General features: G+C 45.9%; 1 protein-coding gene across 5 annotated transcripts in view; it reads left to right on the top strand.

The window, feature by feature from the left end:
- The window catches only part of LOC105490228 (ATPase phospholipid transporting 8A2), a 654,028-nt gene that overhangs the window by 563,500 nt on the left and 63,235 nt on the right, over positions 1-27,293 (top strand). For all 5 annotated transcript variants that reach the window (XM_011755645.2, XM_071081519.1, XM_011755646.3 and 2 more), the window contains one exon: positions 26,151-26,239. In XM_011755645.2, the coding sequence (XP_011753947.2) occupies positions 26,151-26,239 (89 nt within the window). The remainder of the gene's footprint in view (positions 1-26,150; positions 26,240-27,293) is intronic.

Here is a 27,293-nt window from a genome sequence, read left to right as displayed (position 1 = left end):
AGTTGATTAGAGAGAAGGAGAAGTGGTTCACTATTATAGTGTAATTTTCTGATATAAAGATTCATTTTTACTTTGTGTCAGTCCATTTGCATTGCTGTAAAGGAATACCTGAGACTGGGTAGTTTATAAAGAAAAGAGGTATTTTGGCTCACAGTTGTACACTCTGAACAAGAAGCATGGTACCAGCATCTGCTCCTGGTGAGGGCCTCAGGAAGCTTCCAATAGTGGTAGAAGGCAAAGGGGGAGCTGGTATATCACACGCAAGAGAGAGAACAAGGGGTAGAGGAAGTGCCACACTCTTTTAAGCAGTGAGATCTCATGCAAACTCATTACCATGGAGAGGGCACCAAGCCATTAGTGAGGGATCTGTCTCCATGGCTCAAACACCTCCCAGGAGGCCCCACCTTCAACATGGGGGATCACATCTCAACATGAGATATGGTGGAGGCAACCAACCAAACTATATCACTCCCCAAATAAATCAAGCATTACATTAAAAACTGCAGACTATATTTTAATTTTTCATAATAGATATTAGGCTTGAGTTGCAGGTAATATGAGACATTTAATGGAGGTTAAGCCTAAGGATTTCATAAAATTGTGAATGTCACCAAAAGTAAGATTCAGACTAACTTTAGATGAATCATCCTCAGTCAAAAGATGGGAAAATAGGTGTTAGCATCAGCCTTAGAAATGGGGTATGTCATACATCAAGCACCCAGAGTCCTATAATCTGAATTCCTGCTATCACCCTCACCCCTCAAAGTACCCAACTCACATTGATTTGGGATGAATTCTAAACAGGTGTTTCCTCTGTGTTGCAAATGGTTTGAACTGGAGCGTTGCACACCTCTGGCATGTTCATCCAGACCCAGCTGATGCTCGTGAACGTGTTTGCTCATCTGACAGCCAGTCCTTGCTGATTCCCACGTTGGTCAGCACCGGACACAGAACAGATGTTGCGGATTATAGAGAAGGTTTCGGGAGGTTGTGGGTCTGAGTGTCTGCGGAAGTCATTCATTGTGGAGACGCAGACAGGCCCTGCAGAGCCTTCAGTGAGAAGTTCGATTAAATAAGTCTCAATGGGCCTGCGTATCAGGGCGCAAAACAAATGTTTTCCAGGTATCCCTTAATTGAAAGAAAAATAATAAATCATCTTCAAGTCAGGCTGAATGAGAAAGGGAAATAATCCCAATCGCACAAATTTTCATCTGACTTCTAATCTAGGAGTTCATTAGGAGGATCATGGCACATACTCATCTGAGTAGAATCCTCTGATTAATTCCATGACGAAGCATCGGAAGACAGTTTGCAGTTTGCAGAGCGGGGGAAGGCTGACTGCCACCCTGGGAAAACTCTTTTAAGGTTGGGCCCAGTTTTCCCCAGTACAACACAGGACCCTTTCTTGCTGGTCTGCTCTGGTTGTCCTGGAGTTTCTTTGTCAAGCTGCTCCACTGATGGTATTGTCTACACCTCAGCTCACTGTCCGAGATGCTGTCAGAGGTCTGAGGCCTGGAACTCTGTGGGCTGTGACGGGGTTTTACCCTCTGCTGAACCACCCACCTACAGCCCTCCGCTTATGGAAGCAACAGAAAGCTCACCAGAGGTGGCTACTTGTTTCCTTCAGTGTCTCCAAGTCACTCTGTAGACTTAGTGAACCTAAGCTTGGCATTCCTCATAGCTGTATATGAGTCTTTTTCTGGGATAAGTATAGAAATGTTTCATCTGAGGAGAAAGCAAGTTGGTAATAAGGAGAACAAAGCAACTGACAATAATTGATTAATATTTTTTAAAGAAAAGGGGATCAAGGACACATGCAGCTGTATGTCATTGGCATCAAATGCCGTACAAAAACGCAAGTAAAACTATAAGGGAAAACTAAATGTACCATTGCAGTAAATATTCTGTGAAGCAAAATCTCAAGTGCAGTCATAGAAGTCCTTCATTCAACTTGTGTGGCTTTTCATTTTCTTTGCTTTGTCTTTGTTTTCTTTCTTTTTTTTTTTCTTTTTTCTTTTTTTTTTCCTTTTTGAACAGCAGCCGAAAGTAACCTCATTGGTTGTGTTTTTGGAAAATGAAAGAAAAGGCTAATTATTGTCCTTTGCTTTTCTTGCTCTGAAAACATCTTCTATTCTCCAAAATTAATGGAGAAATATAAGAAGACAGTTCTGTATAAGCAAAAGAAATACCTTGGGGCCTTTAACAATTAAAAGGAACAAAGACGGCCGGGTGCGGTGGCTCACACCTGTAATCCCAGCACTTTGGGAGGCCGAGGCTGGCGGATCACAAGGTCAAGAGATGGAGACCATCCTTACTAACACGGTGAAACCCTGTCTCTACTAAAAATACAAAAAATTAGCCAGGTGTGGTGGCGGGCGCCTGTAGTTTCAGCTACTCTGGAGGCTGAGGCAGGAGAATGGCGTGAACTCAGGAGGCAGAGCTTGCAGTGAGCTGAGATGGCACCATTGCACTCCAGACTGGCTGACAGTGTGAGACTCTGTCTCAAAAAAAAAAAAAAAAAAAAAGAACAAAGACATAGGAAAGGTCTGGTTGATGTTTATCAAGAGTATATGATATCAAATATTATTTACATATTAATCCAGTTTTAAGAAGGGAAAATGCCATAAACGTAGGAAGTTCTCCATAGAAGAATCAGTCAAAAGTATTCCTGTTTGCTCACGTCTAAGAATTCTGAAACTAGGAAAACTGTATTGAAAAGATAAATTGAAATATATTGGAACGGGAAATGTAGCTGAAGTGTTTCCATTAGGGTACGATGAGCAAAACTGAATCTGTTTTATGTAAATTTTCAACAGTGACCTGGTAAAAAAAAAAAAAAAAAAAGTCAAAGTACATTAATTAAATTTACAGAGCCAGAAAAGGTGAAGACCCAGGAGGTTAAACATAGAAAATACAGATGGACTGAAAGAGATGAGAGGAAGCGGACAGACTTTTACAGCATGATACTCAGCTTGGAAATATGCAGGAGAATACGACGGGGAATACCAGCCAAAAGTCAGATAGCTAGTTTAAAGAAAAAGTTAATAAAACATTGAAGTCTAAAAAACTATACAGACCAAAGCCAGGAAATTACAAAGTTATGGATCCCACAGTAACTGTAAATTAACCCCATTGCACATATGTAGTATTTCACATTACCGTCTGTGGTGTTAACTTTCACGCCTAAACATGCATGTGTGTGTTTGTTTCACCTGAATTATGGTTGTAAAGGGAACAAAGGTGCTAATAGGACACCGAATGGATTGCCAGCGCCTTTCATGGGTCGCCCAGGAGCCTCTAGGCCCAAGCTGCTCGTCCACCTTGGAATAGAGCAAGCAGGGAGACAGGCTTTGATTCAAAAAGTGTTCTCTAGAGGGGCTAGAGACGCCTGTTTCTTGACAATTGTAAGGAAGTTGTGAGTGTCATGGGTAGATGGAAGGACGTCTGCAACACGTTCCAGAGACAATGCATTGGATTTCTATCATCCCTGCTCCTTCCTCCCTTTTCCTTTCCTTTCTGTTCCTTTTTTTTTTTTTTTTTTTTGAGATGAAGTCTCACTCTGTCCCCCAGGCTGGAGTGCAATAGTGTGATCTTGGCTCACAGCAACCTCTGCCTGCCCGGTTCAAGCGATTCTCTTGCCTCAGCCTCCTTAGTAGCTGGCATTGCAGGCATGCACCACCACGCTCAGCTAATTTTTGTATTTTCAGTAGAGACAGGGTTTTGCCATGTTGGCCAGGCTGGTCTTGAACTCCTGGCCTCAGGTGATCCACCCGCCTTGGCCTCCCAAAGTGCTGGGATTACAGGTGTGAGCCACCACACTGGGCCTTCTCCTTTCCTTTGATTGCCTCATGGGAACTACTCTCTCTTTACCAGCGTACTCCTTTTACCCCGATTTTTTGCCTCCAAATCATACTGTCTTTCCTCTCTGCATACCCCTTTGTCTTGGAGCGCTCATTCCAGGTGCTAAGAGGCAGTCCTTTCTTTTAAAGCTTCCAGACTATGGATCTGGTTATTTCTTTGCCCGTTTTGGTTAATGTTTTAGAACATGTTTTAGTCGACTTACATGGTATGCGTTCCAACACATCTCTCACTTGGGGCGCAGGACGGGGATGGAGGAGTCCACAGCCTCCCTCGTCATTGCTCAGGCCTCTCTTCTGGTTCCTGTGTCTGCTTCTAGCATCTTCCACCTTTCCTCATCACAGCAACATGGTGGTTTTCCACTCTCCCTCCTGACTTTTGCCACATTGGGGACGTTTGTGCCAACATGGAGACTCCTCTGTTACCATGTCTTCATACTCTCTTGACTTCCCTGGCTCCTGGGAGGTCCCTGTCCACAATTCGTTCCCATCCCTTGGCAGGGCTGCCCTTCCGTCACTTGGAATCTGTGTCATCCTCGCGATCTTAGCATCTGATTCCCCGACTCACAGCCATCCCTGGTTCTGCTGCCACCTGCCACCATCCCCAGTGAAACCTCTTCACCTTCACTGCAATTGCCAGCCCCTCAGCCTTGCAGTTGGCATCCACTCCTACCACTTCTCCCAGGCTTCGCCTTTCTTCTTCCAACAGGGCTCCAAAACCACTTATGTAGGTGGGACATTTCTTCTCGTCCTTCACTCCCCTGCCCTTCTTGGTTCTGGGTTTCTGCTCTGTCGTCCCCACCTTCCGCTTGGCTCTGTGCGTTCAGGCTGCTCCGCATTTGGGGAAACGTGAAAGGCTGTGGATCCTGCCCTCAGTCCTCGGGAATGTGAAGGGCTGTGGATCCTGCCCCCAGTCCTCGGGAACGTGAAGGGCTGTGGATCCTGCCCCCAGTCCTCTAGTGGCACTGGCGGGTGGGCTCTGCTTTGCTGACTTCCCGTGCCTGTCGCAGCAGCTTCAAAGGGCTGGACTCCTCTGCTTTTCACGCCGAACTTGACTCCACCTTCCGCTCACCACAGAGTGAGGCTCCTTCCACCGGGGAAGCCTCTTCCCAGAGTCCTCTGCTGATGCCGGTGCCTCCCATCTCCAAGTTAAGACCTGGCTTTGGCCTTCAGAGCTGCCGCTTTCAACTCCACTCCCGAAGCCGTTCCTCTCCTCACCCCAGGGCCTCCCTGCACCACTTTCCTTCTTGAGGTTTTACATTTCAAGACTTTCTCCCTCCTGTCCACTTCCTGCTGCCTTCCTGTCCTCTGGCCAGTCCCCACCGGCCTTTCCTCCACACTGACTTGTGATATTGCCGCCCCCTCTTCCCCTCCCTCACCATCCTCCCAGAATTTCCTTCACCTTCACAGCACAGCTGCCACTGACAAGGACTTCATGGAGGGCTGGCTGCTCTTATTCCTCCACCTCCTAGCATAGCTGTCACCCGGGTTCTGGCCACAAGCCTCTGGCCACCGTGTCCTCCTTTCCTCTGTGATCACATGAGTCTCTACGGGTTCACTCATCAGCAGATGCAGGCGGCCCTGTCCCACAGAGGACTAGCCTGGCCTCAGAGAGGCTGGGAGCTTGGGTTCCAAGGTCTTGTTGGATGCTGGCTCTGCCACGACTCTGGCCAAGTGGCTTGACCCATCATGCCTGAGTGACCTCATGTGTGAGAGGGGAAGCAGCAGCAACGTGGGCTGTCAGGAGGGTGAGCTGAGCTGATTCACAGAGAGGGCTGGGAACGTGCCATGGTGTGCGGAGTCCACGTGGCTCTTTCCTCATTGTCACAGCCGCCCTCCTCCGGCCACATGGATCCATCTTTGTGGAGCACTCCACACCCACAGTTCCTCAGCCTCTCTCCAGATCAAGAACTTTGATTCCCTCGGGGAGGGAGATCCACGGAGCCTCAGAGCCGCTAGTTCCACCTCCCCCGAGTACTGCTCCTGCTTCCCCCTCCCACCTGGCTCTGGCTTGACTTGTCCCCTCCGCTACTTCAGGGACCTCCTCCTGTGCCTCCCAGATCCTGTCTGCACTTCAGTTGCTCTCATAGCTGGCGCCTTGGTGACTGTTCCCTGTTTGAAGTGATCCCCTGGCTTTCTGTTGTGTCCTGAAGGAAATCTGAGCTTCTCAGTTCAGCAGCCCTCCTTCCTCACAGGCTTCCCCCCGCCATGTGTGCCCTCAACCCAAGCACACTGTTCTCCTGCAGGAAGCACCTCTGTAGGAGGCAGGTGCCTGGTGCTTTTCTGGCTGTGGTGCTCTTCCCACCTGCACTGAAATGGATCCTCAGTGAACCCCACACAGGCATCTCTTCCAGAACCCGTGTGACTCTGCTTTGCCCTACAAGTATCTCCTCACCCGTCCCATCCTGACCAACTGCTGCTTGAGGACAACAACCGTCCCTCTTGTTCCCCCTGCAGTTCTGGCAGCAGCACACACTGAATCCAACTGTGGTGACTTCATGCCTGTGTCCATTCTTTAAACCGGCATCTCAGGCCTCACACCAAGCACCAGAGTAGAGTGGAATGTATCAAAATTGTGACAAATTTTGCACAACGAGACAAAAGCCCAGGAGTTAAATGGCCTATTCAAATATTAACATGCCATTTGCTTCGTATCTTTTTGAAAATAAATAAAATACTGACCACATTATATGAGTCTCCTTCGCTGTCCTCCCAGTCTCAGTCCCCCTGAGATAGAAGTACTCTCATTACTGTTGGCTATTTTCATGCATGTATTCTGCGTGCATAAACCTATAGAAAATATTAACGATAGGGTTTTGAAACTTTAAATAGATTGTATTATATGTACTCTTCCTCAACACTGGGTTTTAAAAACAAAAACAAAAAACAACTGTTTTTGAAGTTTATCATAGTGACATAATTGTAAAACATTCCTTTTAATGCTGTTTTTCATTATATAAATATGCCAACATTTTTTTAATTCTCCCATTGATAAACATTTGAGTTTCCTTTTTTTCACCTGCAATTGCCAGAAATGCTATAGTGAACACTCCTGAACGTGTCTGTCTGTGGACAAGAATGAATTTCCCAAGAGGGCATAACCTAGAATGGAATGCGCATTGCACACTTCTCGGTCTGTGGCTTTTCTTTAACTTTGTTGATAGGTGTCTTTTAGTACGAAAGTTTTCCATTGTTAATGTAGGCAAGCTTATTGATTTTCTTTCATGGCTTCTGCTGTTTGTATGTTCTCCAAAAGCTAATCAAGGTCATAAAGATATTCTGCTATGTTTTCTTCTAAGAAAAATGTTCAATGCTTTTCACTGTGAGTTCTGTGCTGTACCTGGAAGTAACATCTGCCTGGGGTACAAAGTAGATCCTGATGTTTTCCATCGGGATGAGTAGTGTTGCCTTTTTGCCAGAGCTCCCTCCCCTGTCCGTGGACAGGGCATTTACTAGATTTCAAGCATTGTCCAGTGAGGTTTTTCATGTCCCTGCTGAGAGTCTTGGGCATTGCACAGAAGGGAAGGGTCTGAGCAGGAGCTGCTCTGTGTGTTCCATTAGAGGAACGAGATCATGTGCCTCCAGTGTTTGAACCTAGGGAGCATCTGAGATGATCCAGGGTGGGCCATCTGGAGAAGCGTCCTCTCTCTGGAGAATCTCAGAACAATAATAATACCTCCAGGATAGTTCAGCAGTTGCAAGCTTGAAATCCTTGGAGAACTGCTACGCTGTCAACTGGAGGCTTCCTCTCCTCACTCAAATTACTTCCCTTTTATAAAAATGATTCTAGTCATGCACCGTGTAACAATGTTTCAGTCAACAGCGGACCACACGTGACCCACACATATGACGAGGGTGGGCCCCTAAGATGATAATGCCATATTTATACTGTACCTTTTATATGTTCAGATGCACAGATACTTAGCGTTGCGTTACAGTTGCCTACAAAATTCAGTACAGGAACATGCTGTACAGGCTTGTAGTGTACAAACAACGGGCTGTAACAGGTAGCTGAGATGTCTAGTGTGCAGTCCCATCTAGGTTTGTGTCAGTACACTCCAGGATGCTCCCACAACGATGACGCACTCACCTAACTATGCATTTCCCAAAATGTATCTCTATTGTTAAGCAATATGCATCTGTGTTTTGTAACCTGTCGATCTCCTCTGGTATGATTTGAAGACTGTTATTTTCGTTTCATAGGTCCCAACCTTAACAGGACTTGTACTACTAAGGAATAGTGAGGAACCATGAAATCCAGTCAAACCTGGCTGCCTGTTTAGACTCCCAGCCTTCTATTCATGGATAAGCTGCATGTTGCTTATTCACTGAGCACCAAGACGTAGCAGTTTTGCTTTCTTGTGTAATGATGCATGACTGCTTGCTCAGTTAGCACAACTGCAGTGTGCTGGAGGAATAGAGAAATCCTCTGGAAACAGTCCAGTTATTATGTTTATCGTTTTAAACTGTTACATTTTAAGCCAAATAGAAAAAGACAGGGGTCAGAAATATAGTAAAAGAATTAACTTATGTATGGTAAAGTCAGACTAGGATTACTGGGCTAAAAATTGAAGCTGGACTAGACAAATTTAAAGGCTTGCAATCGATTAAAATGAAAGTTATTTAAATGCTAACAAATCATGATATAGAAAATATTAGTAAAGCCATTATCTGTTAAGCATATAGGCCTGTAAGGGCTGGGCGGGTGGCTCACGCCCATAATCCCAACACTTTGGGAGGCCTAGGTGAGCGGATCACCTGAGGTCAGGAGTTCGAGACTAGCCTGGCCAACGTGGTGAAACCCCATCTCTACTAAAACTACAAAAATTAGCCAGACGTGGTGGCATATGCCTGTAATCCCAACTACTCAGTAAGCTGAGGCAGGAGAATCGCTCGAAGCCAGGAGGTAGAAGTTGCAGTGAGCCAAGATCGCGCCACTACACTCCAGCCTGTGTGACATTCGTCTCAAAAAGAAAAGAAAAGAATCCAGGCCTGTAGAAGGATTTCTTGAGCCCAGGAGTTCTGTAGTGTGTCGTGCCGATAGTGTATCTGCACTAATTCGGCATCGATATGGTGACCTCCTGGAAGCAGGAGACCACCAGGTTGCCTAAGGAGTGACGAACAAGCCCAGGTCAGAAACAGAACAGGTCAAAACTACTGTGCTGATCAGTGGTGGGCTCACAACTGTGAATAGCCACTGCCCCTCCAGCCTGGGCAACATCACGAGAGTCTATCACTAATAAAAAAAATATTTAAAAAATACGTATCTCTGACACCATGGGACAGGTACTGATTCTTGAATTGGAGAGACCTGGATTCAAATCCTGAGCTGGTCTCTTACTGTATGGCCTTGGACTCTCCATTCAACTCCTGAGCCTTATTTCCTTTATCTGTAAAATGGGAATAATTAATATCTCCCCTACAAGGGTTTTTGAAATAATGTATGTGGACATACCCGGAAAAGAAGGGTTTGACAGAAGAGAGTGGAGCCTGAAACCAAGACCTGCCTCTCACTTATGCCCGAGGCCAGTGTGTCATTGATGAAAATAGGAAATACTAGGGACGGGGGAGGAAGTGAGGGTTGGTTTTAGGCAAAAAATATACATGTTTATGATTTGGGATACCCCTTATTGGAAGTCGGAATGATTGCAAGGTGTGCTGGTGAATCTGCCTGTGCCCCCAGCAGTGGGTGTGTATGTGCGGGAACCGCTAGCCTGCAGTATGCACCTCATTCTGTTAAATGCGTGGATGCTTATTGATGAGGTCCGTGGGAGTGTGTTCTCTTCATCTTTGTGTGTCTCAGGAGTAACCAACAGGTTGACACATAATAAGTTCTCAAAAACTGCTGGCAGAAGGAAGTCACATTAGTGGTGGATGTAACATTATTCTTTTCATGAAAAAAAGAAATAGACATTAAAATTAGAAAGCCTTAATTTCATTTCTGAATTCGGTACTTGGGATCGACATTTTTCACAATTTTCATTGGGTTATCATAAAATCTTTATTAATTCAAGTCTTTTCTCCCCCAAGAACGTTTTTCTATTTAAAAAAAAAAAAAACACAACCATGAACTTCGGTGTGGAGGGGCAGTAAAAAGTGTAATAGTGAGAGGGAGAGAGAGAGAGAGAAGAATCCCTGGGGGGGCGAGAAGCTGCTGCTAAATTTCAGTTGCAGTTGTCAGAATTAAAGAAAACATTGGAGAAAATGTCTCATCAAGGGGTCCCCGGATTTTTCTGCTCCGGGAAGGCTGCCTGAGGGATGGATCGCGGCCAGCTGGCAGGGGCTCAGACGCCTGGTACCGTGTTCCAGCCACTGAGCTCATTGGCTCCAGCTAAGTCATTTTACAGTCAGTGCTGCTTCAAGATCAGCACAAGGCACTGTACAGATGTTTGGGGCCAGGGAGGAGTAGAATTTGTGGAAAGAAGAAATATATACTTAGTTTGAAGGGTTTCATTCCACGACCTCTCGGGGTTCTGGTGAAAGGATCGTGTGAGAGTGGGAGTGCGGCTGACCAGGCTAGGCAGGACAGCCCTGTGAGGCAGTCTTGATTTTACAGAGGAGAAAAATGAGGCACGGAGACGTTAATTAACCTTTTGAGTGTCGCAATCTCAGGCTCAGAGGCACAGTTTCATCCCAGGTCCCTCTGAATCCCGAGTCCTCACTCCCGATTCACCAACTTACTCCACTGCGGAGACCGTCCCTGTGAGACCTGCCACTCAGGTCAAGGAGGCCAGTGGCCCTGTCCCCAAGGGGACATCTCTCCCCTCCTGAGAGTCTGTCTCATACATCTCAAATCTGAGATACAGATTGAGAAGCGCCCCAGGAAATCCACTACATGGAAGGCAAAACAGCCTTAGCCACAGCAGTGACCACGAGCAACAGAAGTCTGACTGGGAGCACAGTCATGATGTAGGTCGAGGTTGGGGAATTCAAGGCCTCCGTGTCCACCCCAGCATCTTCAGCTCCTGCTCAGGTCACCAGTGGGTGTCCTCTGCAAGCTGATATAAATTATTTTCCAACCCAGATACACACTCATGACTTAATTCCACTCTCCTCAAACTCGCCCATGGAAGGCCTCTAACAGAGGAGAGCGAGGGCACACCCTGGGAGGTCTGAGTATGTATCCTGTGGCATTACATCTCAAAAATGATGTTTACTCAAAGATGCTAGTTTTAGGTAAAAATAAATTATTCAAATGTATTGTGAAAATGTTACTGGTTTTTTGTGGGTTTGTTTTGTTTTTCTGAGACAGAGTCTCACTCTGTTACCCAGGCTGGAGTGCAGTGGCATGATCTTGGCTCACTGCAACCTCCACCTCCCGGGTTGGAGCCATTCTCCTGCCTCAGCCTCCTAAGTAGCTGGGATTACAGCCATGCGCCCCCAGGCCCGGCCAGTTTTTGTATTTTTAGTAGAGATGAGGTTTCACCATGTTGGCCAGGCTGGTCTTGAACTTCTGACCTCAGGTGATCCACCCACCTCAGCCTCCCAGAGTGCTGGGATTACCGGCATGAGCCACCGTGCCCAGCCATGTTATTGGTTTTAATATGAAAGGATCTGTTTTCTAAATCTTTGGGTGAGATTGAAGATCCAGGAGGATATGTCTTGTTGATCATGTGGCTTGACGTAACTGCCCACACAGTATCTGATTTAGGATCCATGTGTCTTCCGGGTCCAATTGGCATTTTCAGGGGTATTCTGAATGCCCAAAGGAGTGACTGACAGGGACTCTTCGGTAAGATGAAATATCTCATATTCAGGGTATGTTCATGCATATACACTTTCTGTTATGTGATTTCCATTCTCTACATCTTCATTAATTCCGAGTAGGAAAATAGAGGCTGGGGACCGTGTCCTTCCTGGCGTCACTCCTGTGAGGCCCTGTGGGTTACTGTTTGCCTTTAGCACCGGTGAGGCCCACTGTGGGGTGGGAGAAGTCTTTACCATCATCAGTGACAATAACTAGGTGTCTTCAGTGTATGGTTCCTGCCATCTGGGAGTCTCTATAAAAGCCTCAAGGCCAAGAGGGTCTCCAGGACTTCCAGCTCAGAAGTCCCCTTTCATTCAGTGATAAGGCTAGGATAAAGATAAGCATGTGGCCTGGGCAGTTCCACTCTGTGTGATGGAGGCAGCTTCACTCCTTCCCCATCCCTGTGGAAGCAGCTGAGGCTCTGGAGCACAACCTGGGCCGAGACTCACCCTCTTCTTCCTGGGGCCGTGACTCAGGCGGACAACCTGGTCAGCCTTTTGATGTGCAGCTACTTGGCAGCACTTTTCATGAGCAGTCATCTCCTCTTTTCTCGTCTATTTGGGCACAGAATTATTGGTGAACATCCTTCATCATCAAAGAGCGAGATCTGAGTGCATCTTCAGTGGTGTTCTGTGGAGATAAAGCAGGTAAGAGAACATCATGCTTGCCACTGCCCGATGAGGGGATGTTCACCTGCACCAATTAATTAAAATAGAAGGCAGCCAATGGGCATTGGGCACCAGGGGCTGATGTTTGTATTGGGTATAAAAAAGAGACTTAGCTTTCTCTTGGCACCGGCGTCACTATTAACACTTACTGTCTGTCACCAATCAGCAGCCTATTCCCAGTATAATCTGGGACTTCTGGAGCACAGCTCAACCCTTGCACCTCTCTGAGAGGAGTGGTGGGTAGCCCTTCTCCTGACAGCAGGAGCAGATCATACTCCCTGGGACCCAGTTCCCCCTCAGAACTCATTAAGGAGTCATCACACATCACCGTTGGCCACATCTAGGATGTCTGAATAAGAATTGTAGTTATAATCAATAGTGTAAAAAATCGTTAGTTATACGTAACATGTATGGCACTTACCATGTGCCAAGCACCTTTTATAGTACTTTACACTTAGTAATTCACTTAAGCCTCACAGTAGCCCTACAAAGTATGTTTTCCCCATTTTACAGAGGACAAAACTGAGCCACAGTGGTTAAGTAATGAGTCAATGGCAGAGCTGGGATTGGAGCCCTGGCAGCCTGCTTGTGCTTGCTATGGACTGAATGTGTCTTGCTTCAAATCCCAGAGTTGCAGCCCTAACCTCCAGTGTGATGGCTGGATCATGGGGACTTGAGCAGATAACTAGGGTTAGCTGTGGTGCTCTCGTGTTGGGATTAGCGCCCTTTTAAGGGACAGCAGAGAGCTTGATCACACTATTCGTGCACAAAAAGGAGCACACAGTGAGATGGGAGGTCTCTGCAAGCCGGGAAGAGGTGCTTGCCAGAATCCAACCATGCTGGCTCCCTGATCGCAGACTTCCAGCCTTGACTTCAAGCAGATACATATCTGTGGTTTAAGTCACCTGGTCTGTGGTGGTTTGTTATGGCAGCCCGAGGGGACACAGATGATGCTTTTCAAGACTGTGCAGCCCCTCCTGGAAGCTTCAGCTCCTCGGCCTTGCAAGAAACACTTGCTGGTCACTGTCTTTGGTCCTTTCAGAAGCCCTTCCTCAGTGGTGCCTCCACCAGGCTCCTGACTTCATCCCCCTCTATGGGAGGAGGGGTGAGCAAAGTACCCTCTCCCTCTGCTGTGGGAAGCGTGAGTAACTCATGGATAGTGCCAGAGGGTGTGTGTTCAGGCAGTGCAGCCAGCAGTGAGTGAATGAAATGAAATGGAATCCATCTGTTCCAGGGCTGGGCTCTGCAGGGGCAGGAGAACAGCTTTAGTCCCTGCATCTCTGCACCTTCCACCTGCGGAGGCCAGTGGGCCATTGCCGATGGGAGGGGACCCATCTCAGGGCTCCCCGCTCAGATGGTGACAAGGTGAGGTGGCCATCTGCCCTGTCTTTATCAATGTCTGTCCTAAATACTGCGCTTTGACCTTGACACTAATAGTCTGAATTATCAGGGGTTTGGCGATCGTTAGGCATCCAGTTTTTCTCTTCTGGACCGGGATAACTTTGCACAGGGCCTCTCTTGGCTTTCTGTATAACCACAGGAAGATTGCAATCTAGAAATAGTGATTATTAAAATTGCCTATAAGCACACAATATAAACAAGATGCCAGAGACACACAGGCCCCCAGCACAATTCCTGGAAGCTGCAGTCTCACCTTTGCCAGAGGAGAGCCCCAGCAAGGGTTGAGGCTGGGCATCCAGGTGCCTCTGCAGCCCTTCCCGTGGCTCCAGCCCCCGTGGCTCCAGCCCCTGTGGCTCCAGCTGGACAATTGCCCCTGAGACACGGAAGATAGAGACTGCACATGTGTCTTCAGTGAACGTTGCTTTATTTATGTTGTTCGTGAAAGTAAAAGAGTACAGACTGCCTGTTTTTTGTTTTTTTTTTTCTGTCACCCAGGCTGGAGTGCAGTGGCAAGATTATAGCTCACTGCCGCCTCCGCCTCCCAGGTTCAAGTGATTCTCCTGCCTCAGCCCCCCAAATGGCTGAGACTATAGGGACACACCACCACGCCTGGCTAATTTTTGTACTTTTAGTAGGGACAGGGTTTCACCATGTTGGCCAGGCTGATCTCGAACTCTTGACCTCAGGTGACCCACCTGCCTCCTTGGCCTCCCAAAGTGCAGGGATTACAGGTGTGAGCCACTGCTCCCAGCTCAGACTGCTTATTTTTAAACCATACAGTACCCGTTTTAAACCTGTCCCATTTTTACCTTGGAAATAAAAGTCGAGTATCTCAGGGGCAATGTGCTGTTTCCCTGCCTGGTTTCCCACATCAAGCCCTGTGGAGAATGGCCCAGGAACCACCTGTCTTTACATCCAGATAACAGCTTCAGGAAGAGACAGCAGAGTAGGGCAGGGGTCGTTCTGGGTGATGTAAAATAGCTATTTGGTTAAACCAACATTTTGGTCTCTCAAATTGGGTCCTAAGGAGAAAAATAGGAAATTAAAAACCAGCCAATAATTTGTCCTGAAAAAGAAAAACCAGCTAATAATTTCAGGGAGTCGAGGGTTTCACCTTTCTCTCAAATAAGTAGGCAAAGAACAGTAACAGCACTCCCCTTCCTCACACTCTGTTTGGGAAAATTGGGACATGTCTTCTCCTCACTGCCTGCCTGTTTATTTAACAATGAGCAAGAGTTTAAATGTTACCACCATTAAAAACCAAACACACCCAATTCCGTACGTCCTGAATGGAGAGGGAGTCTAGAGTTCTTGTTTTCTTCAGGGTTTCCTTTCTAGAGCTTTATCTATTTATTTATTTTTTAATTTTGTTTAACTAGTCAAGGGCAAGGGCGGTAGCGAGAAGTGGGGAAAGAGAAGAAGGGGGAGTTGGATCTGTACCTGACTGTGAATAATCAGTGGAGGTAACTTGCCGCCTCCAGACCAGTATCCTCTCTGGAGCTTGTAACCTTGGGCCATCCTGTGAGTCAGGGGAGAGCAGTTGCTTCGGTCCTGAATAGCTCACAGGGTGGTGGGAAGGTTTGCCAGAGTCGTCTCACCTCATGCACACTCCCTTTCCCCCATGAGCCACTGGAGTGGAAACAGACACCATACCAAGTGCTGCTGAGGATGTGGAGCAACCGGAATGCACGTGCACTTGCTTTGTTCAGACAGCCACTTTGGAAAACTCTTTGGCTGTGTCTGATAAAGCTAATCACACTCTTCCCATATGACTGAGCAAGCTCACTCCCAGATGTTGACCCAAAAGAATTGGAAACATATGTCCACACACACAAAAAGACTTGTGGAAGCTTGTAAATAGCAGCCTTATTCTTAATTATAGGAAATAACCCAAATGTCCATCAACAAGAGACTGGATAAACAAATTGTGATCTATTCATGCAATGGACTACGATTCCAAAACTAAAAAGAATGAATTACAGATACATGCAACAGCACGGATCCCGTCTCAGAGACATCATGTTGAGTGAAAGAAGACAGATTCAACAGAACTGTACTCTGTCATTTCATTCATATGAAGTTTGAGAACAGGCAAAACTTAGCTATAGTGACAGCAGGCAGGGCAGGAACTGCCTACTGAGGGTGGAGATTGACTGAAAAGGGCACAGGAGGACTTTCTGGGATAATGGGAATGTTCTCTATTTTGTTTGGGGTGGTAGTTAGACAGGTGTAGACAGTTGTGTTAATAGCTGAAGATCTGTGCATTTTAGCATATTTAAATTATAACCCCCAGAAAGCATTGCCTCGTCCTCCTGGGGGGTGAATATGCTTGGTAAGAGCATACTGGGGGTGCTTTTGAGAACCCCTTACCATGTTATGTTAATGAACCACCACTAACTTTTGTGGTTTCGGAATAGCAAGGTTCATTGATAAAATTCCCTTGTGCCTTGGTGACAAAAAACACTGATAAAGTAAGTGTGTTCGTTATTTTTGTTTCTAATGACACTAAGTTTGTAGGAATGATATTTTTAGATGGTTGCTCAATCTCTCCCGCCATCAGTTGTAGGTGACAGGGATGCTAAGTTGGCAGATTTTCATGCCAGAAGCTGTGGGTTTACATCTCCTTTGTGCAGGTGTCCTAGACATACCAGTGGCTTGTTATTTAAACATCGGGATCAGGTGTGTGGGTGGTTTTTAAGTTATAGTAGGGATGCAGGTGCTGTGGGATCACTTCATTGTTTATCTGAGAGTTCCTTTGCATTCACACAGGGCTTCTGAAGTGAGTGCTAGTAGAATCATCTTCAGAGGATGTACCGATATATTGGACTGAGATACCTTCCCTGTTTGCTGTAAAATTAAGCTTAAAATTGACACCAAGCTCTAGGCATTTCGTACAGGGAGAGAGTAGGCATGAATGATTTCGGGAAATGAGAAACTAGATTTCAGCCTGGAATTTGCTTCCTCTCTCCTGTGGCAAATTAGTGTGGGCTCACTAAGCACTTTGTGTGGCCATGGTATTTTCTTTTTCTTCTGTTTTTTTTCTCCCAGATATGGTCTCACTCTGTCACCTAAGCTGGAGTGCACAATCATAGCTCACTTCAGCCTTGAACTCCGGAGCCCAAGCGATCCCCCCACCTTAGCCTCCCAAATTTCTGGGACGACAAGCACACTACCACACCCAGCTATTTTTATTTTTTGTAGAAACAGGGTCTCACAATGTTGTCCTGGCTGATCTCAAACTCCTGACCTCGACCCGTCCTTCGCCTCAGTGTCCCAAAGCGTTGGAATTACAGCATGAGCCACCACGCCTAGCCAATTTTCTTTTCTGTTGCTTTGCAGAGTTAGGGCCAATTTCATTCATCCTGCACTGATGTTTGCCTTCCCGGCAGATGATGGGTGAGCTCAGCACACCTGCATCTCAGCCAGGCCTTTAGAGGGTGCACAGCTCTTCATTGTGTCAGCAGCGCACAGCCACCCTGAGCAAATAGGTTTGGAATGTACATTGCCACCCTTCCTAAAAAGGCTCACAGTCACAAGAGAAGGAGATTTAACTTTTGACGTGCACACTCGTGAAAACCAAGGTTTTCAGAAAGCCAAACCTCAAAAACAATACAGAGAGGCTCCCTTGACATTTCAATGGAACAAAATTTTAGGAGGCAACACTGAGGGGCAAGGAGGGCTGGGAAGAGAAGTTGGCAATGGCAACGGCAAGGATTCTTCCAAATCCGATTGTCCTGATAGGTTTTGCTTTTCTTCGTTGTTGTGTTGTTGATGCTGAGTGGGGATGGATTGGAAAAATTGTTCCCCTCCTGTGTTTCTTTTTGTCTTGTAACTTTACAAGTGCTTCTCATTTTCTTTTACTTACAACTTGAAGTTGGCGCCGGTGTTTCTGGTGTGAAATGGAAGTGAGGCTTCTGCCGTGAGTGTTGTGCAAATACAAGCTCCATCCAAAGAGGTGTAGGTGCAGAGAGTGCAGCTTGTCCTCCTCTTAGGGAGGGAGCAGCATGCAGGGGCCGACCAGCATCTTGAGGACTCAACTCTCTGCCTGCAGGTGCTGTGGGGAAGGTGCAGATTTAAATTTTCTGTAAAATGGGGATGGGGGATTAAATAAGATGCTTTATGGGAAGTCCTGGCACAGAGTGATGCACGAAGAAGTTTGAGCTTCCTTCTCCTCACAGGTGAGCTGTTGCCGCTCCACCTTTATTATATCTCTTCAAATCCATGCCACACTGGGGAACACAAACTGACCTTATGTCGCTCTGGTTACTCCTGCCTTTAAAAAAAAAAAAAAGGAAATAGGCAAGACAGTCAAATAGGAACAGCTCGGGTCTGTAGCTCCCAGGGAGCTCACACAGATGGTGGGTGGTCTCTGCATTTCCAACTGAGGTACCTGGTTCATCCCATTGGGACTGGTTAGATGGTGGGTGCAGCCCACAGAGGGTGAGCAGAAGCAGGGTGGGGCATTGCCTCACCTGAGAAGTACAAGGGATTGAGGAACTCCCTCCCCTAGCCAAGGGAGGCTGTGAGGGACCGTGCTGTAAGGAACGGTGCATTCCGGCCCAGATACTACGCTTTTCCTATGGCCTTTGCAACCCACAGACCAGGAGATTTCCTCAGGTGCCTATGTCACCAAGGCCCTGGGTTTCAAGTGCAAATCTGTGGTCGTTTTGCACTGAGCTAGCTGCAGGAGTTTTTGTTCATACCCCAGTGGCACCTGGAATGCCAGACAGAACCATTCACTTCCCTGGAAAGGGGGCTGAAGCCAGAGAACCAAGTGGTCTAGCTCAGCAGATCCCACCCCCACAGAGCTCAGCAAGCTGAGATCCACTGGCTTGAAATTCTCCCTGCCGGAACTGCAGTCTGAAGTTGACCTGGGACACTCAAGCTTGGTTGGGGGAAGGGCGTCCGCCATTACTTAGGCTTGTGTAGGCAGTTTTCCCCTCACAGTGTAAACAAAGCCAGCCGGAAGTTTGAACTGGGTGGAGCCCACCACAGCTTGGCAAAGCCACTGTAGCCAGACTGCCTCTCTAGATTCCTCCTCTCTGGGCAGGGCATCTCTGAAAGAAAGGCAGCAGCCCCAGTCAGGGGCTTATAGATAAAACTTCCATCTCCCTGGGACAGAGCACCTGGGGGAAGGGGCAGCTGTGAGCACAGCTTCAGCAGACTTAAACATCCCTGCGTGCCAGCTCTGAACACACCAGTGGACCTGCCTCCTCAAGTAGATTCCTGACCACTATGCCTCCTGACTGGGAGACACCACCTCTCAACAGGGGTCAACAGACACCTCATACAAGAGAGCTCTCACTGGCATCTGGTGGGTATCCTTCTGGGATGAAGCTTCCAGAGGAAGGAACAGGCAGCAATTTTTGCTGTTCTGCAACCTCTGCTGTTGATACCCAGGCAAACACCTCCAGCAAACTCCAGCAGACCTGCAGCAGAGGGACCTGACTATTAGAAGGAAAACTAACAAACAGGAATTTCATCAACATCAACAAAACAGATGTCCACTCAAAAACCCCATCTGAAGGTCACCAACATCGAAGACCAAAGGTAGATAAATCCACAAAGATGAGGGAAAACCAGCACAAAAAGACTGAAAATTCCAAAAACCAGAATGCCTCTTCTCCTCCAAAGGATCACAACTCCTCACCAGCAAGGGAACACAATTGGATAGAGAATGAGTTTGACACATTGACAGAAGTATGTTTCAGAAGGTGGGTAATAACAAACTCTTCCGAGCTAAAGGAGCATGTTCTAACCCAATGCAAGGAAGTTAAGAACCTTGAAAAAAGGTTAGAGAAATTGCTAACTAGAATAACCAGTTTGGAGAAAAACATAAAGCAGGAAAGATCCAAAATCGACACCCAAACATCACAATTAAAAGATCTAGAGAAGAAAAAGCAAACAAATTCAAACACTAGGAGAAGACAAGAAATAACTAAGATCAGAGCAAAACTAAAGGAAATAGAGACATGAAAAACCCTTCAAAAAAATCAATTAATCCAGGACCTGGTTTTTTGAAAAGATTAACAAAATAGATAGACTGCTAGCCAGACTATTAAAGAAGAAAAGAGAGAAGAATCAAATAGACACAACAAAAAATGATCTAGGGGATGTCACCACTGATACCACAGAAATACAAACTACCATCAGAGAATACTGTAAACACCTCTATGCAAATAAACTAGAAAATCTACAGTAAATGGATAAATTCCCGGACACATACACCCTCCCAAGACTAAACCAAGAAGAAGTTGAATCCCCGAATAGACCAATAACAAGTTCTGAAATCGAGGCAGTAGTTAATAGCCTACCACCCAAAAAAAGCCCAGGGCTGGATGGATTCACAGCCGAATTCTACCAGAGGGACAAAGAGGAGCTGGTACCATTCCTTCTGAAATTATTCCAAACAATGGAAAAAGACGGACTCCTCCCTAAATCGTTGTATGAGGCCAGCATCATCCTGATACCAAAACCTGGCGGAGACACAACAAAACAAAAAATTTCAGGCCAATATCCCTGATGAACATCAGTGCGAAAATCCTCAATAAAATACTGGCAAACTGAATGCAGCAGCACATCAAAAAGCTTATCCACCATGATCAAGTCAGCTTCATCCCTAGATGCAAGGCTGGTTCAACACACACAAATCAATAAGCTTAATCCATCACATAAACAGAACCAATGACAAAAACCACATGATTACCTCACTAGATGCAGAAAAGACCTTCAATAAAATTCAACACCCCCTCATACTAAAAACTCTCAGTAAACTAGGTATTGATGGAACGTATCTCAATAAGAGCTATTTATGACAAACCCACAGCCAATATCATACTGAATGGGCAAAAGTTGGAAGCATTCCCTTTGAAAACCGGCACAAGACAAGGATGCCCTGTCTCCTATTCAACATAGTATTGGAAGTTCTGGCCAGGGCAATCAGGCAAGAGAAAGAAATAAAGAGTATTCAAATAGGAAGAGAAGAAGTCAAATCGTCTCTGTTTGCACATGACATGATTGCATATTTAGAAAACCCCATCATCTCAGCCCAAAATCTCCTTAAGCTGATAAGCAACTTCAGCAAAGTCTCAGGATACAAAATCAATGTGCAAAAATCACAAGCATTCCTATACACCAATAACAGACAAACAGACAAATCATGAGTGAACTCCCATTCACAACTGCTAGAAAGAGAATAAAATACCTAGGAATACAACGTACAAGGGATGTGAAGGATCTCTTCAAGGAGAACTACAAACCACTGCTCCAGGAAAAAAGAGAGGACACAAACAAATGGAAAAACATTCCATGCTCATGAATAGAAAGAATTTATAGATTAAATGCTATCCCCATCAAGCTACCATTGACTTTCTTCACAGAATTAGAAAAAACTACTTTAAATTTCATATGGAATCAAGAAAGAGCCCGCATAGCCAAGACAATCCTAAGCAAAAAGAACAAAGCTGGAGGCATCACACTACCTGAATTCAAACTATACTACAAGGCTACAGTAATCGTAACAGCATGGTACTGGTACCAAAACAGATGTATAGACCAGTGGAACAGAACAGAGGCCTCAGGAATAATGCCACACATCTACAACTGTCTGATCTTTGACAAACCTGACAAAAGCAAGCAATGTGGAAAGGAATCCCTATTTAATAAATGGTGTTGGGAAAACTGGCTAGCCATATGCAGAAAACTGAAACTGGACCCCTTCCCCATACCTTATACAAAAAAATTAACTTAAGGTGGATTAAAGACTTAAACATAATACCTAAAACCATAAAAATCCTAGAAGAAAACCTAGACAATGCCATTCAAGACATAGACATGGGTAAAGACTTTATGACTAAAACACCAAAAGCAATGGCAACAAAAGCCAAAATTGGCAAATGGATCCAATTAAACTAAAGAGCATCAGCAAAAGAAACTATCATCAGAGTGAACAGGCAACCTACAGAATGGGAGAAAATTTTTGCAATCTGTCCATCTGACAAAGGACTAATATCCAGTATCTACAAGGAACTTAAATTTACAAGAAAAAAAACAACCCCATCAAAAAGTGGCTGAAGGATATGAACAAACAATTCTCAAAAGAAGACATCTATGTGGCCAACAAACGTATGAAAAAAAGCTTGTCATCACTGGTCATTAGAGAAATGCAAGTCAAAACCACAATGAGATACCATTTGGCACCAATTAGAATCACGATTATTAAAAAGTCAGGAAACAAAAGATGCTGGAGATGATGTGGAGAAATAGGAACGCTTTTACACTGTTGGTGGGAGTGTAAATGAGTTCAGCCATTGTGGAAGACAGTGTGAAAATTCCTCAAGGATCTCGAACCAGAAATACCATATGACCCAGCAATCCCATTCCTGGGTGTGTACCCAAAGGATTATAAATCATTCTGCTATAAAGACACATGTACACATATGTTCATTGCAGCACTATTCACAATAGCAAAGACTTGGAACCAACCCAAATGCCCATCAGTGATAGACTGGACAAAGAAAATGTGGCACATATAAACCATGGAATACTATGCAGCCGTAAAAAAGGATGACTTCATGTCCTTTGCAGGGATGTGGATGAAGCTAGAAACCGTCATTCTCAGGAATGATGGTTAGTTAGCAAACTAACACAGGAACAGAAAACCAAACACCGCACGTTCTCACTCATAAGTGAGAGTTGAACAATGAGAACACATGGACACAGGGAGGGGAACATCACACACCAGGGCCTGTTGGAGGGTGGGGGGCTAGGGGAGGAATAGCATTAGGAGAAATATCTAATGTAGGTGACAGGTTGATGGGTGCAGCAAACCACCATGGCACGTGTATACCTATGTAACAAACCTGTACGTGTTCTGCACATGTATCCCAGACCTTAAAGTATAATAAAAATAAAAATAACCTTTTCTAGTTTGTCACCACATTGGTGGACAGCTGGTCCTGGGGCACTGGGGTGCACGTGATGAGTGGCGTGGCTGAAGCTAATGTATTCACGACTCCTGATCCACAGGTGCATGGGTGTCCCTTGTTAATACTCCTCGTCTCACCCTAGGCAGTACTGCACAGCTCATTGGCTTTACAGTCAGACAAGCCTCCAATCCTGTGTCTGGCTCTCACCAGCTTGGTCCTAATGTATCAATAATTCTACCCACCTGAGCCTCACTTTCCCGTAATTGACTGCAGTGAGTTCCTAGGCATATGGCACCTAAGTAGTCAGTAGATCACCTTAGAAGGATTTCAGGACTCTGGGTCTCAGTCCATCTGTGAAAATTAGGATGGTAGGAACCTTTCTGAGACACACCTTTAAAATTAGTTATATGTGTCACAGTCACAGCTCCCAGTTTTGAAGACCAGCAACAAAACAATACTTTCAAGTCTCCGTGTAACCTTTATTAGTTTGGGACAGACTTCATATTTTCAACAAGAGAATTCAAAATTCATTTCCTTTTTTCCCTCAGCAACTAAAGTTCTGAGTTTCATAATCTATTTCTTATTGATACATAATATTTTACATATTTACAGGGTACATTTGAGTTATAATCTATTTTAAATGATACCTTATTATAAAATCACTGATTTCTTAAATAAATCCACATAGTGAATGATCCTGCATGTATCCGCACAAGTACAGCTTGAACGAGTCCATCTTCCAGGGGCCAAGCACCGCCTCGGGCATCTGTAGCATGAGCAGAACCCAAGGTCGCCTCTGGAGACCCTGTTTACCCTGGAGGCAGGACAACAGGAGCTGGAAGGAGCAGGCTGATCCAATCCCTTTCGAGAGAGTTGAGTTTTGCCAACATACATGTTTTCTGTAGAAGAAACAGGAAATGGAGATACACAAAGAGATATGACAATACAAATCACCAGTTGTGCCGCCCAGATCCTCGTTTCCGTGTACTGTTCCGTGCATTGTTCCTGAGCACGTACACCTGCCCACACTTGAAGGAGGCACTCTCAAGTCCATCAGGGCCTGGGACACCCCACTGTTTTTGAAGTCCTGGAGTGTCTTTGTAAAGGTCAGGAAATACCAAAACAGGACTACAGAAATGATGGTATCTATTGATATGTACTGACAAATGTGTAATAAAGATGTAATAAAGACGTGTACGTGTGGGCATATCTCCTCTAGGGGTGACACCTCAAGTTTAATTTTGAAGCTTGGGCCAGTGGTGCTTCCTTTCCCACAACCGCCATGATAGGTCCTCTATGAGATGTTATCATAGAATCCATGTTTCTTAGTGGCAGTAGAATACAACATCTCTGTCAACAAATATAATTCTACATTACTTTAATTGCTTGCATGGAAATCTATTGTATGTAAGTGCCATGGTACATTTAATAGATCTTCTCCTGGGACATCTACTTCTGGTTTCTTTGATAGAATAGCACTCTTGTGAATATCATTGTACTTGCTGCTTTGCATGTTTCCTTCCTTCCTTAGGATGAAGACCTAGGATGAATTCTGAGAGATGTAATTGATGGGGCAAAATGTACTCACACATTTTTAAGGTTTTAAACTTTTCTGTCAGAAGCTGGTACTCTTGGTTGTCTGAAAAGGAAAGCAAGTCCTCCCATTCCAGGGTTGGATTTCAACTCTTTTCCTGTAAACCTCACTGCTTTTTTGTTTAATTGTCATAAAATGCCAACCACCACCAGCAGGCCTATGTGAAGGGGCCCAGAGGCAGGAGGGCTGGGGTTAGGCATGGCCTTGGCCAGATGGGGAAGCTGGGTGCTCGGGATCAGGGTAAGCAGGTGGGGATGCTGTGAGAATAGACGCTGGGCAGGGAAGCCCTGCAGGGAAGAGGGAGCAGTAGGGCTGCAGTGCGTGTGGCCATCCAGCTGGAGCAGAGGATGGAAACCGAAGAGTGGGTAGACTTTTGGGTGCCAGGCTTGAGTCGGGTGAATCCTGCCCTCATTGTACTGCATAAAGGGAGCTATAAATCCAGGCCTCCGGGATTCTTAGACCCTTCCAGTCCCTGTGGAGGGTCCCAGAGGCGGTTAATTGTGTCTCAGGCCCTCTGCTCTCCCTCCCTCTGTAAGTCTCACTCTCCTTTGCAGTGAGCTCTAGCGAAACATCTATTCCAGTAGGACCAAATGGTTGAGGCCTCCAGAAAAGAAATCCAGTGAACACGAAGGGTTTGTCACACTAACCTGAGTCCCTTTCTCAGGTGGCCCACCTGGTAGGCCAGCCTCCTAATTCCTAGCCAGCTGCAGGCTCCAGGCTTTTGCTCATTCAAAACCAAAATTGGGCCGGGCGCGGGGACTCAGGCCTGGAATCCCAGCACTTTGGGAGGCCGAGGCAGGCGGATCACGAGGTCAGGAGATAGAGACCATCCTGGCTAACACGGTGAAAACCCGTCTCTACTAAAAATACAAAAAATTAGCTGGGCGTGGTGGCGGGTGCCTGTAGTCCCAGCTACTCGGGAGGCTGAGGCAGGAGAATGGTGTGAACCCAGGGGGCAGAGCTTGCAGTGAGCCAAGATCGTACCACTGCACTCCAGCCTGGGAGACAGCAAGACTCCGTCTCAAAAAAAAAAAAAAAAAAACCCAAAATTGAAGGCATCTGCCCTACTCAGGCCCCCATCTCTGTTCAGAGTAAACTCCTCCCTCCCTCTGCTTTTGCCCTAAGTTCTCTTTTCAACTCACCTAACATCTAACTTGGCCCTGCAGCTCTGATCCCCAAAACCCTCTCTACCTGTTCCCTCCCAGGCTATCCCTGACCAGCGTGCCAGGAACAAAGAAGTCGTGAAAGCTACACTCCTTGCTGCTTTCCCCTGTCCTTCATCCTTCCACTTGGAATCTCTGTCCATCTACCCACCTCTAGCTACTGAAATCCTGTTCATGTTTCCAGGCACATCTCATACTCCGTCATCTTTAAGAATTCTTCCCAGAAGCCCCATGGGATATTTTCGTGATAGGTGCCATATTCCCCTGTGTAATGTAGATTGCGCCAGAGGGTATTTAATCCCCTGAAGGCAAGGACTATAACTTACTCATCTTCCTTTCCTGGGTGGGGAGAACCATCCTGCCTTGTACCAGGGACACGGGTCCTGGCTCCGTGAATGAACAGAAACTGAGAGGAAAGGAGCTGATGATGAGTGAATGGAGGAGCCTAGTGAGGCACCGTTTACTCCTCAGTGGAGCAGTGTGGTGGCTCCAACAGCTCTCTTTAGGAAGGATTTGGGACCGCATCCTGATCGGAAGGCGCTTGAAGCACTTTATAAAAGAGAGGCAAGGACACACGTGAAACTAGAAGAAGGAAAGTGAGAGGAGAAAGGGCTGCAGAGAGGAGCAAGTCCCTTCCGTCCCCTTAATGGTCCTGCCAGTGCACGGGTTACCTCTCATTGCGTTTAATACCATCTGTTGTTTTGTATTGTGAAATATTTTCCTTGATTAAATTATGTCGCGCTGTTTTGGAAAGAGAGCGTATTCAAGCAGTTGTCACTTCTGTTTCTTGCAGGCAACTATGGTCCTGAGCTCCGCACACTTCTGGTTGGGATTATTTCTGGTTCCTACTGCCTGTTTGATTGAAGATGTGGCGTGGAGAGCGTAAGTGTAAAAGTGAAGCGGGGACCCCACGTCTGGCTTTTCTGTCCCTAGAATTGTCTTTCCCATGAGCCCTGCTACAGGGTATGAGAATGACAGGAATTTGGGAGAAAGGGGTCTCCTGCCACCTGCCAGAAATGAAAAAAAGTTTTTTTCGTTTAACGTGTGCTTCATCTTGATATGAAAATATAGACAACCGTAACAATAGGAAAATCGGCGGGGCATGGCGGCGCATAGCTCTAGTCTCAGCTGCTCAGGAGGCCAAGGTGGGAAGATCACTCGAGCCCAGGTGTTTGAGGCTGCAGTGAGCTATGGTCGTGCCACTATACTCCAGCCTGGGCCACAAAGCAAGACCCTGCCTCTAAATAAAAAGAAACAGAAAGAAAAGAAAAAAGTACAGACACAAAAGAGCCGTGGGAGAAACTGTGAAGATCAATAGGGAAGTTGCTTGTAAGGCAGAGTTTCTAAGTACACACCCATTCTATCCAATTGAGAAAGTATGACTCAAAACTCATCTCTCTTCGTATCATAAACTCAGTGCTAAACATGGCCTGGCTTCACTTCCCGTGCTTAGAGGGAAGCTATGTATAGGTAAGTTGTTTAAAATTACAAGAACGAAGTATTCTTCATTTTTCCAGACAACTCAGAGTAGGAATGCTTTCAATAAAACTCTTCCAGAGCGAGCTCACAGGTCTATGAGGAAACCGGTCACAAAGATGGCACTATCATGTAGGTTAAATAGGAGATCATTCATGTTCAATTTTGCTTTTATGTTTTAAAATATGTCATTTTCAAGATACCTTCTTACAATGTAGAAGAAGCCATTAAGTTCCAAGGTCATGTCAATTTTAATTTCATCCATGAGCAAAAGGAGGGGCTGCTCCAGATGAAATGGGACTGAGTTTTGGTTTGGTTTGACCCAGTTTCTCCTACAAATGGGTGCCAACTTCTCTGCAAACTGAGACTCCGAGCTTGGCTTTACTTCAGGCAAAACACAATTATTTGGGGGCTCTGAGATACAGAAGTGAGACTTCAATCCACACCTTCCAGGAACAGA

The sequence above is a fragment of the Macaca nemestrina genome, chromosome 16, assembly GCF_043159975.1.
Source record: "Macaca nemestrina isolate mMacNem1 chromosome 16, mMacNem.hap1, whole genome shotgun sequence".
Taxonomy (NCBI): Eukaryota; Metazoa; Chordata; class Mammalia; order Primates; family Cercopithecidae; genus Macaca; species Macaca nemestrina.
This window is presented reverse-complemented; position numbering and strand designations above follow the sequence as displayed.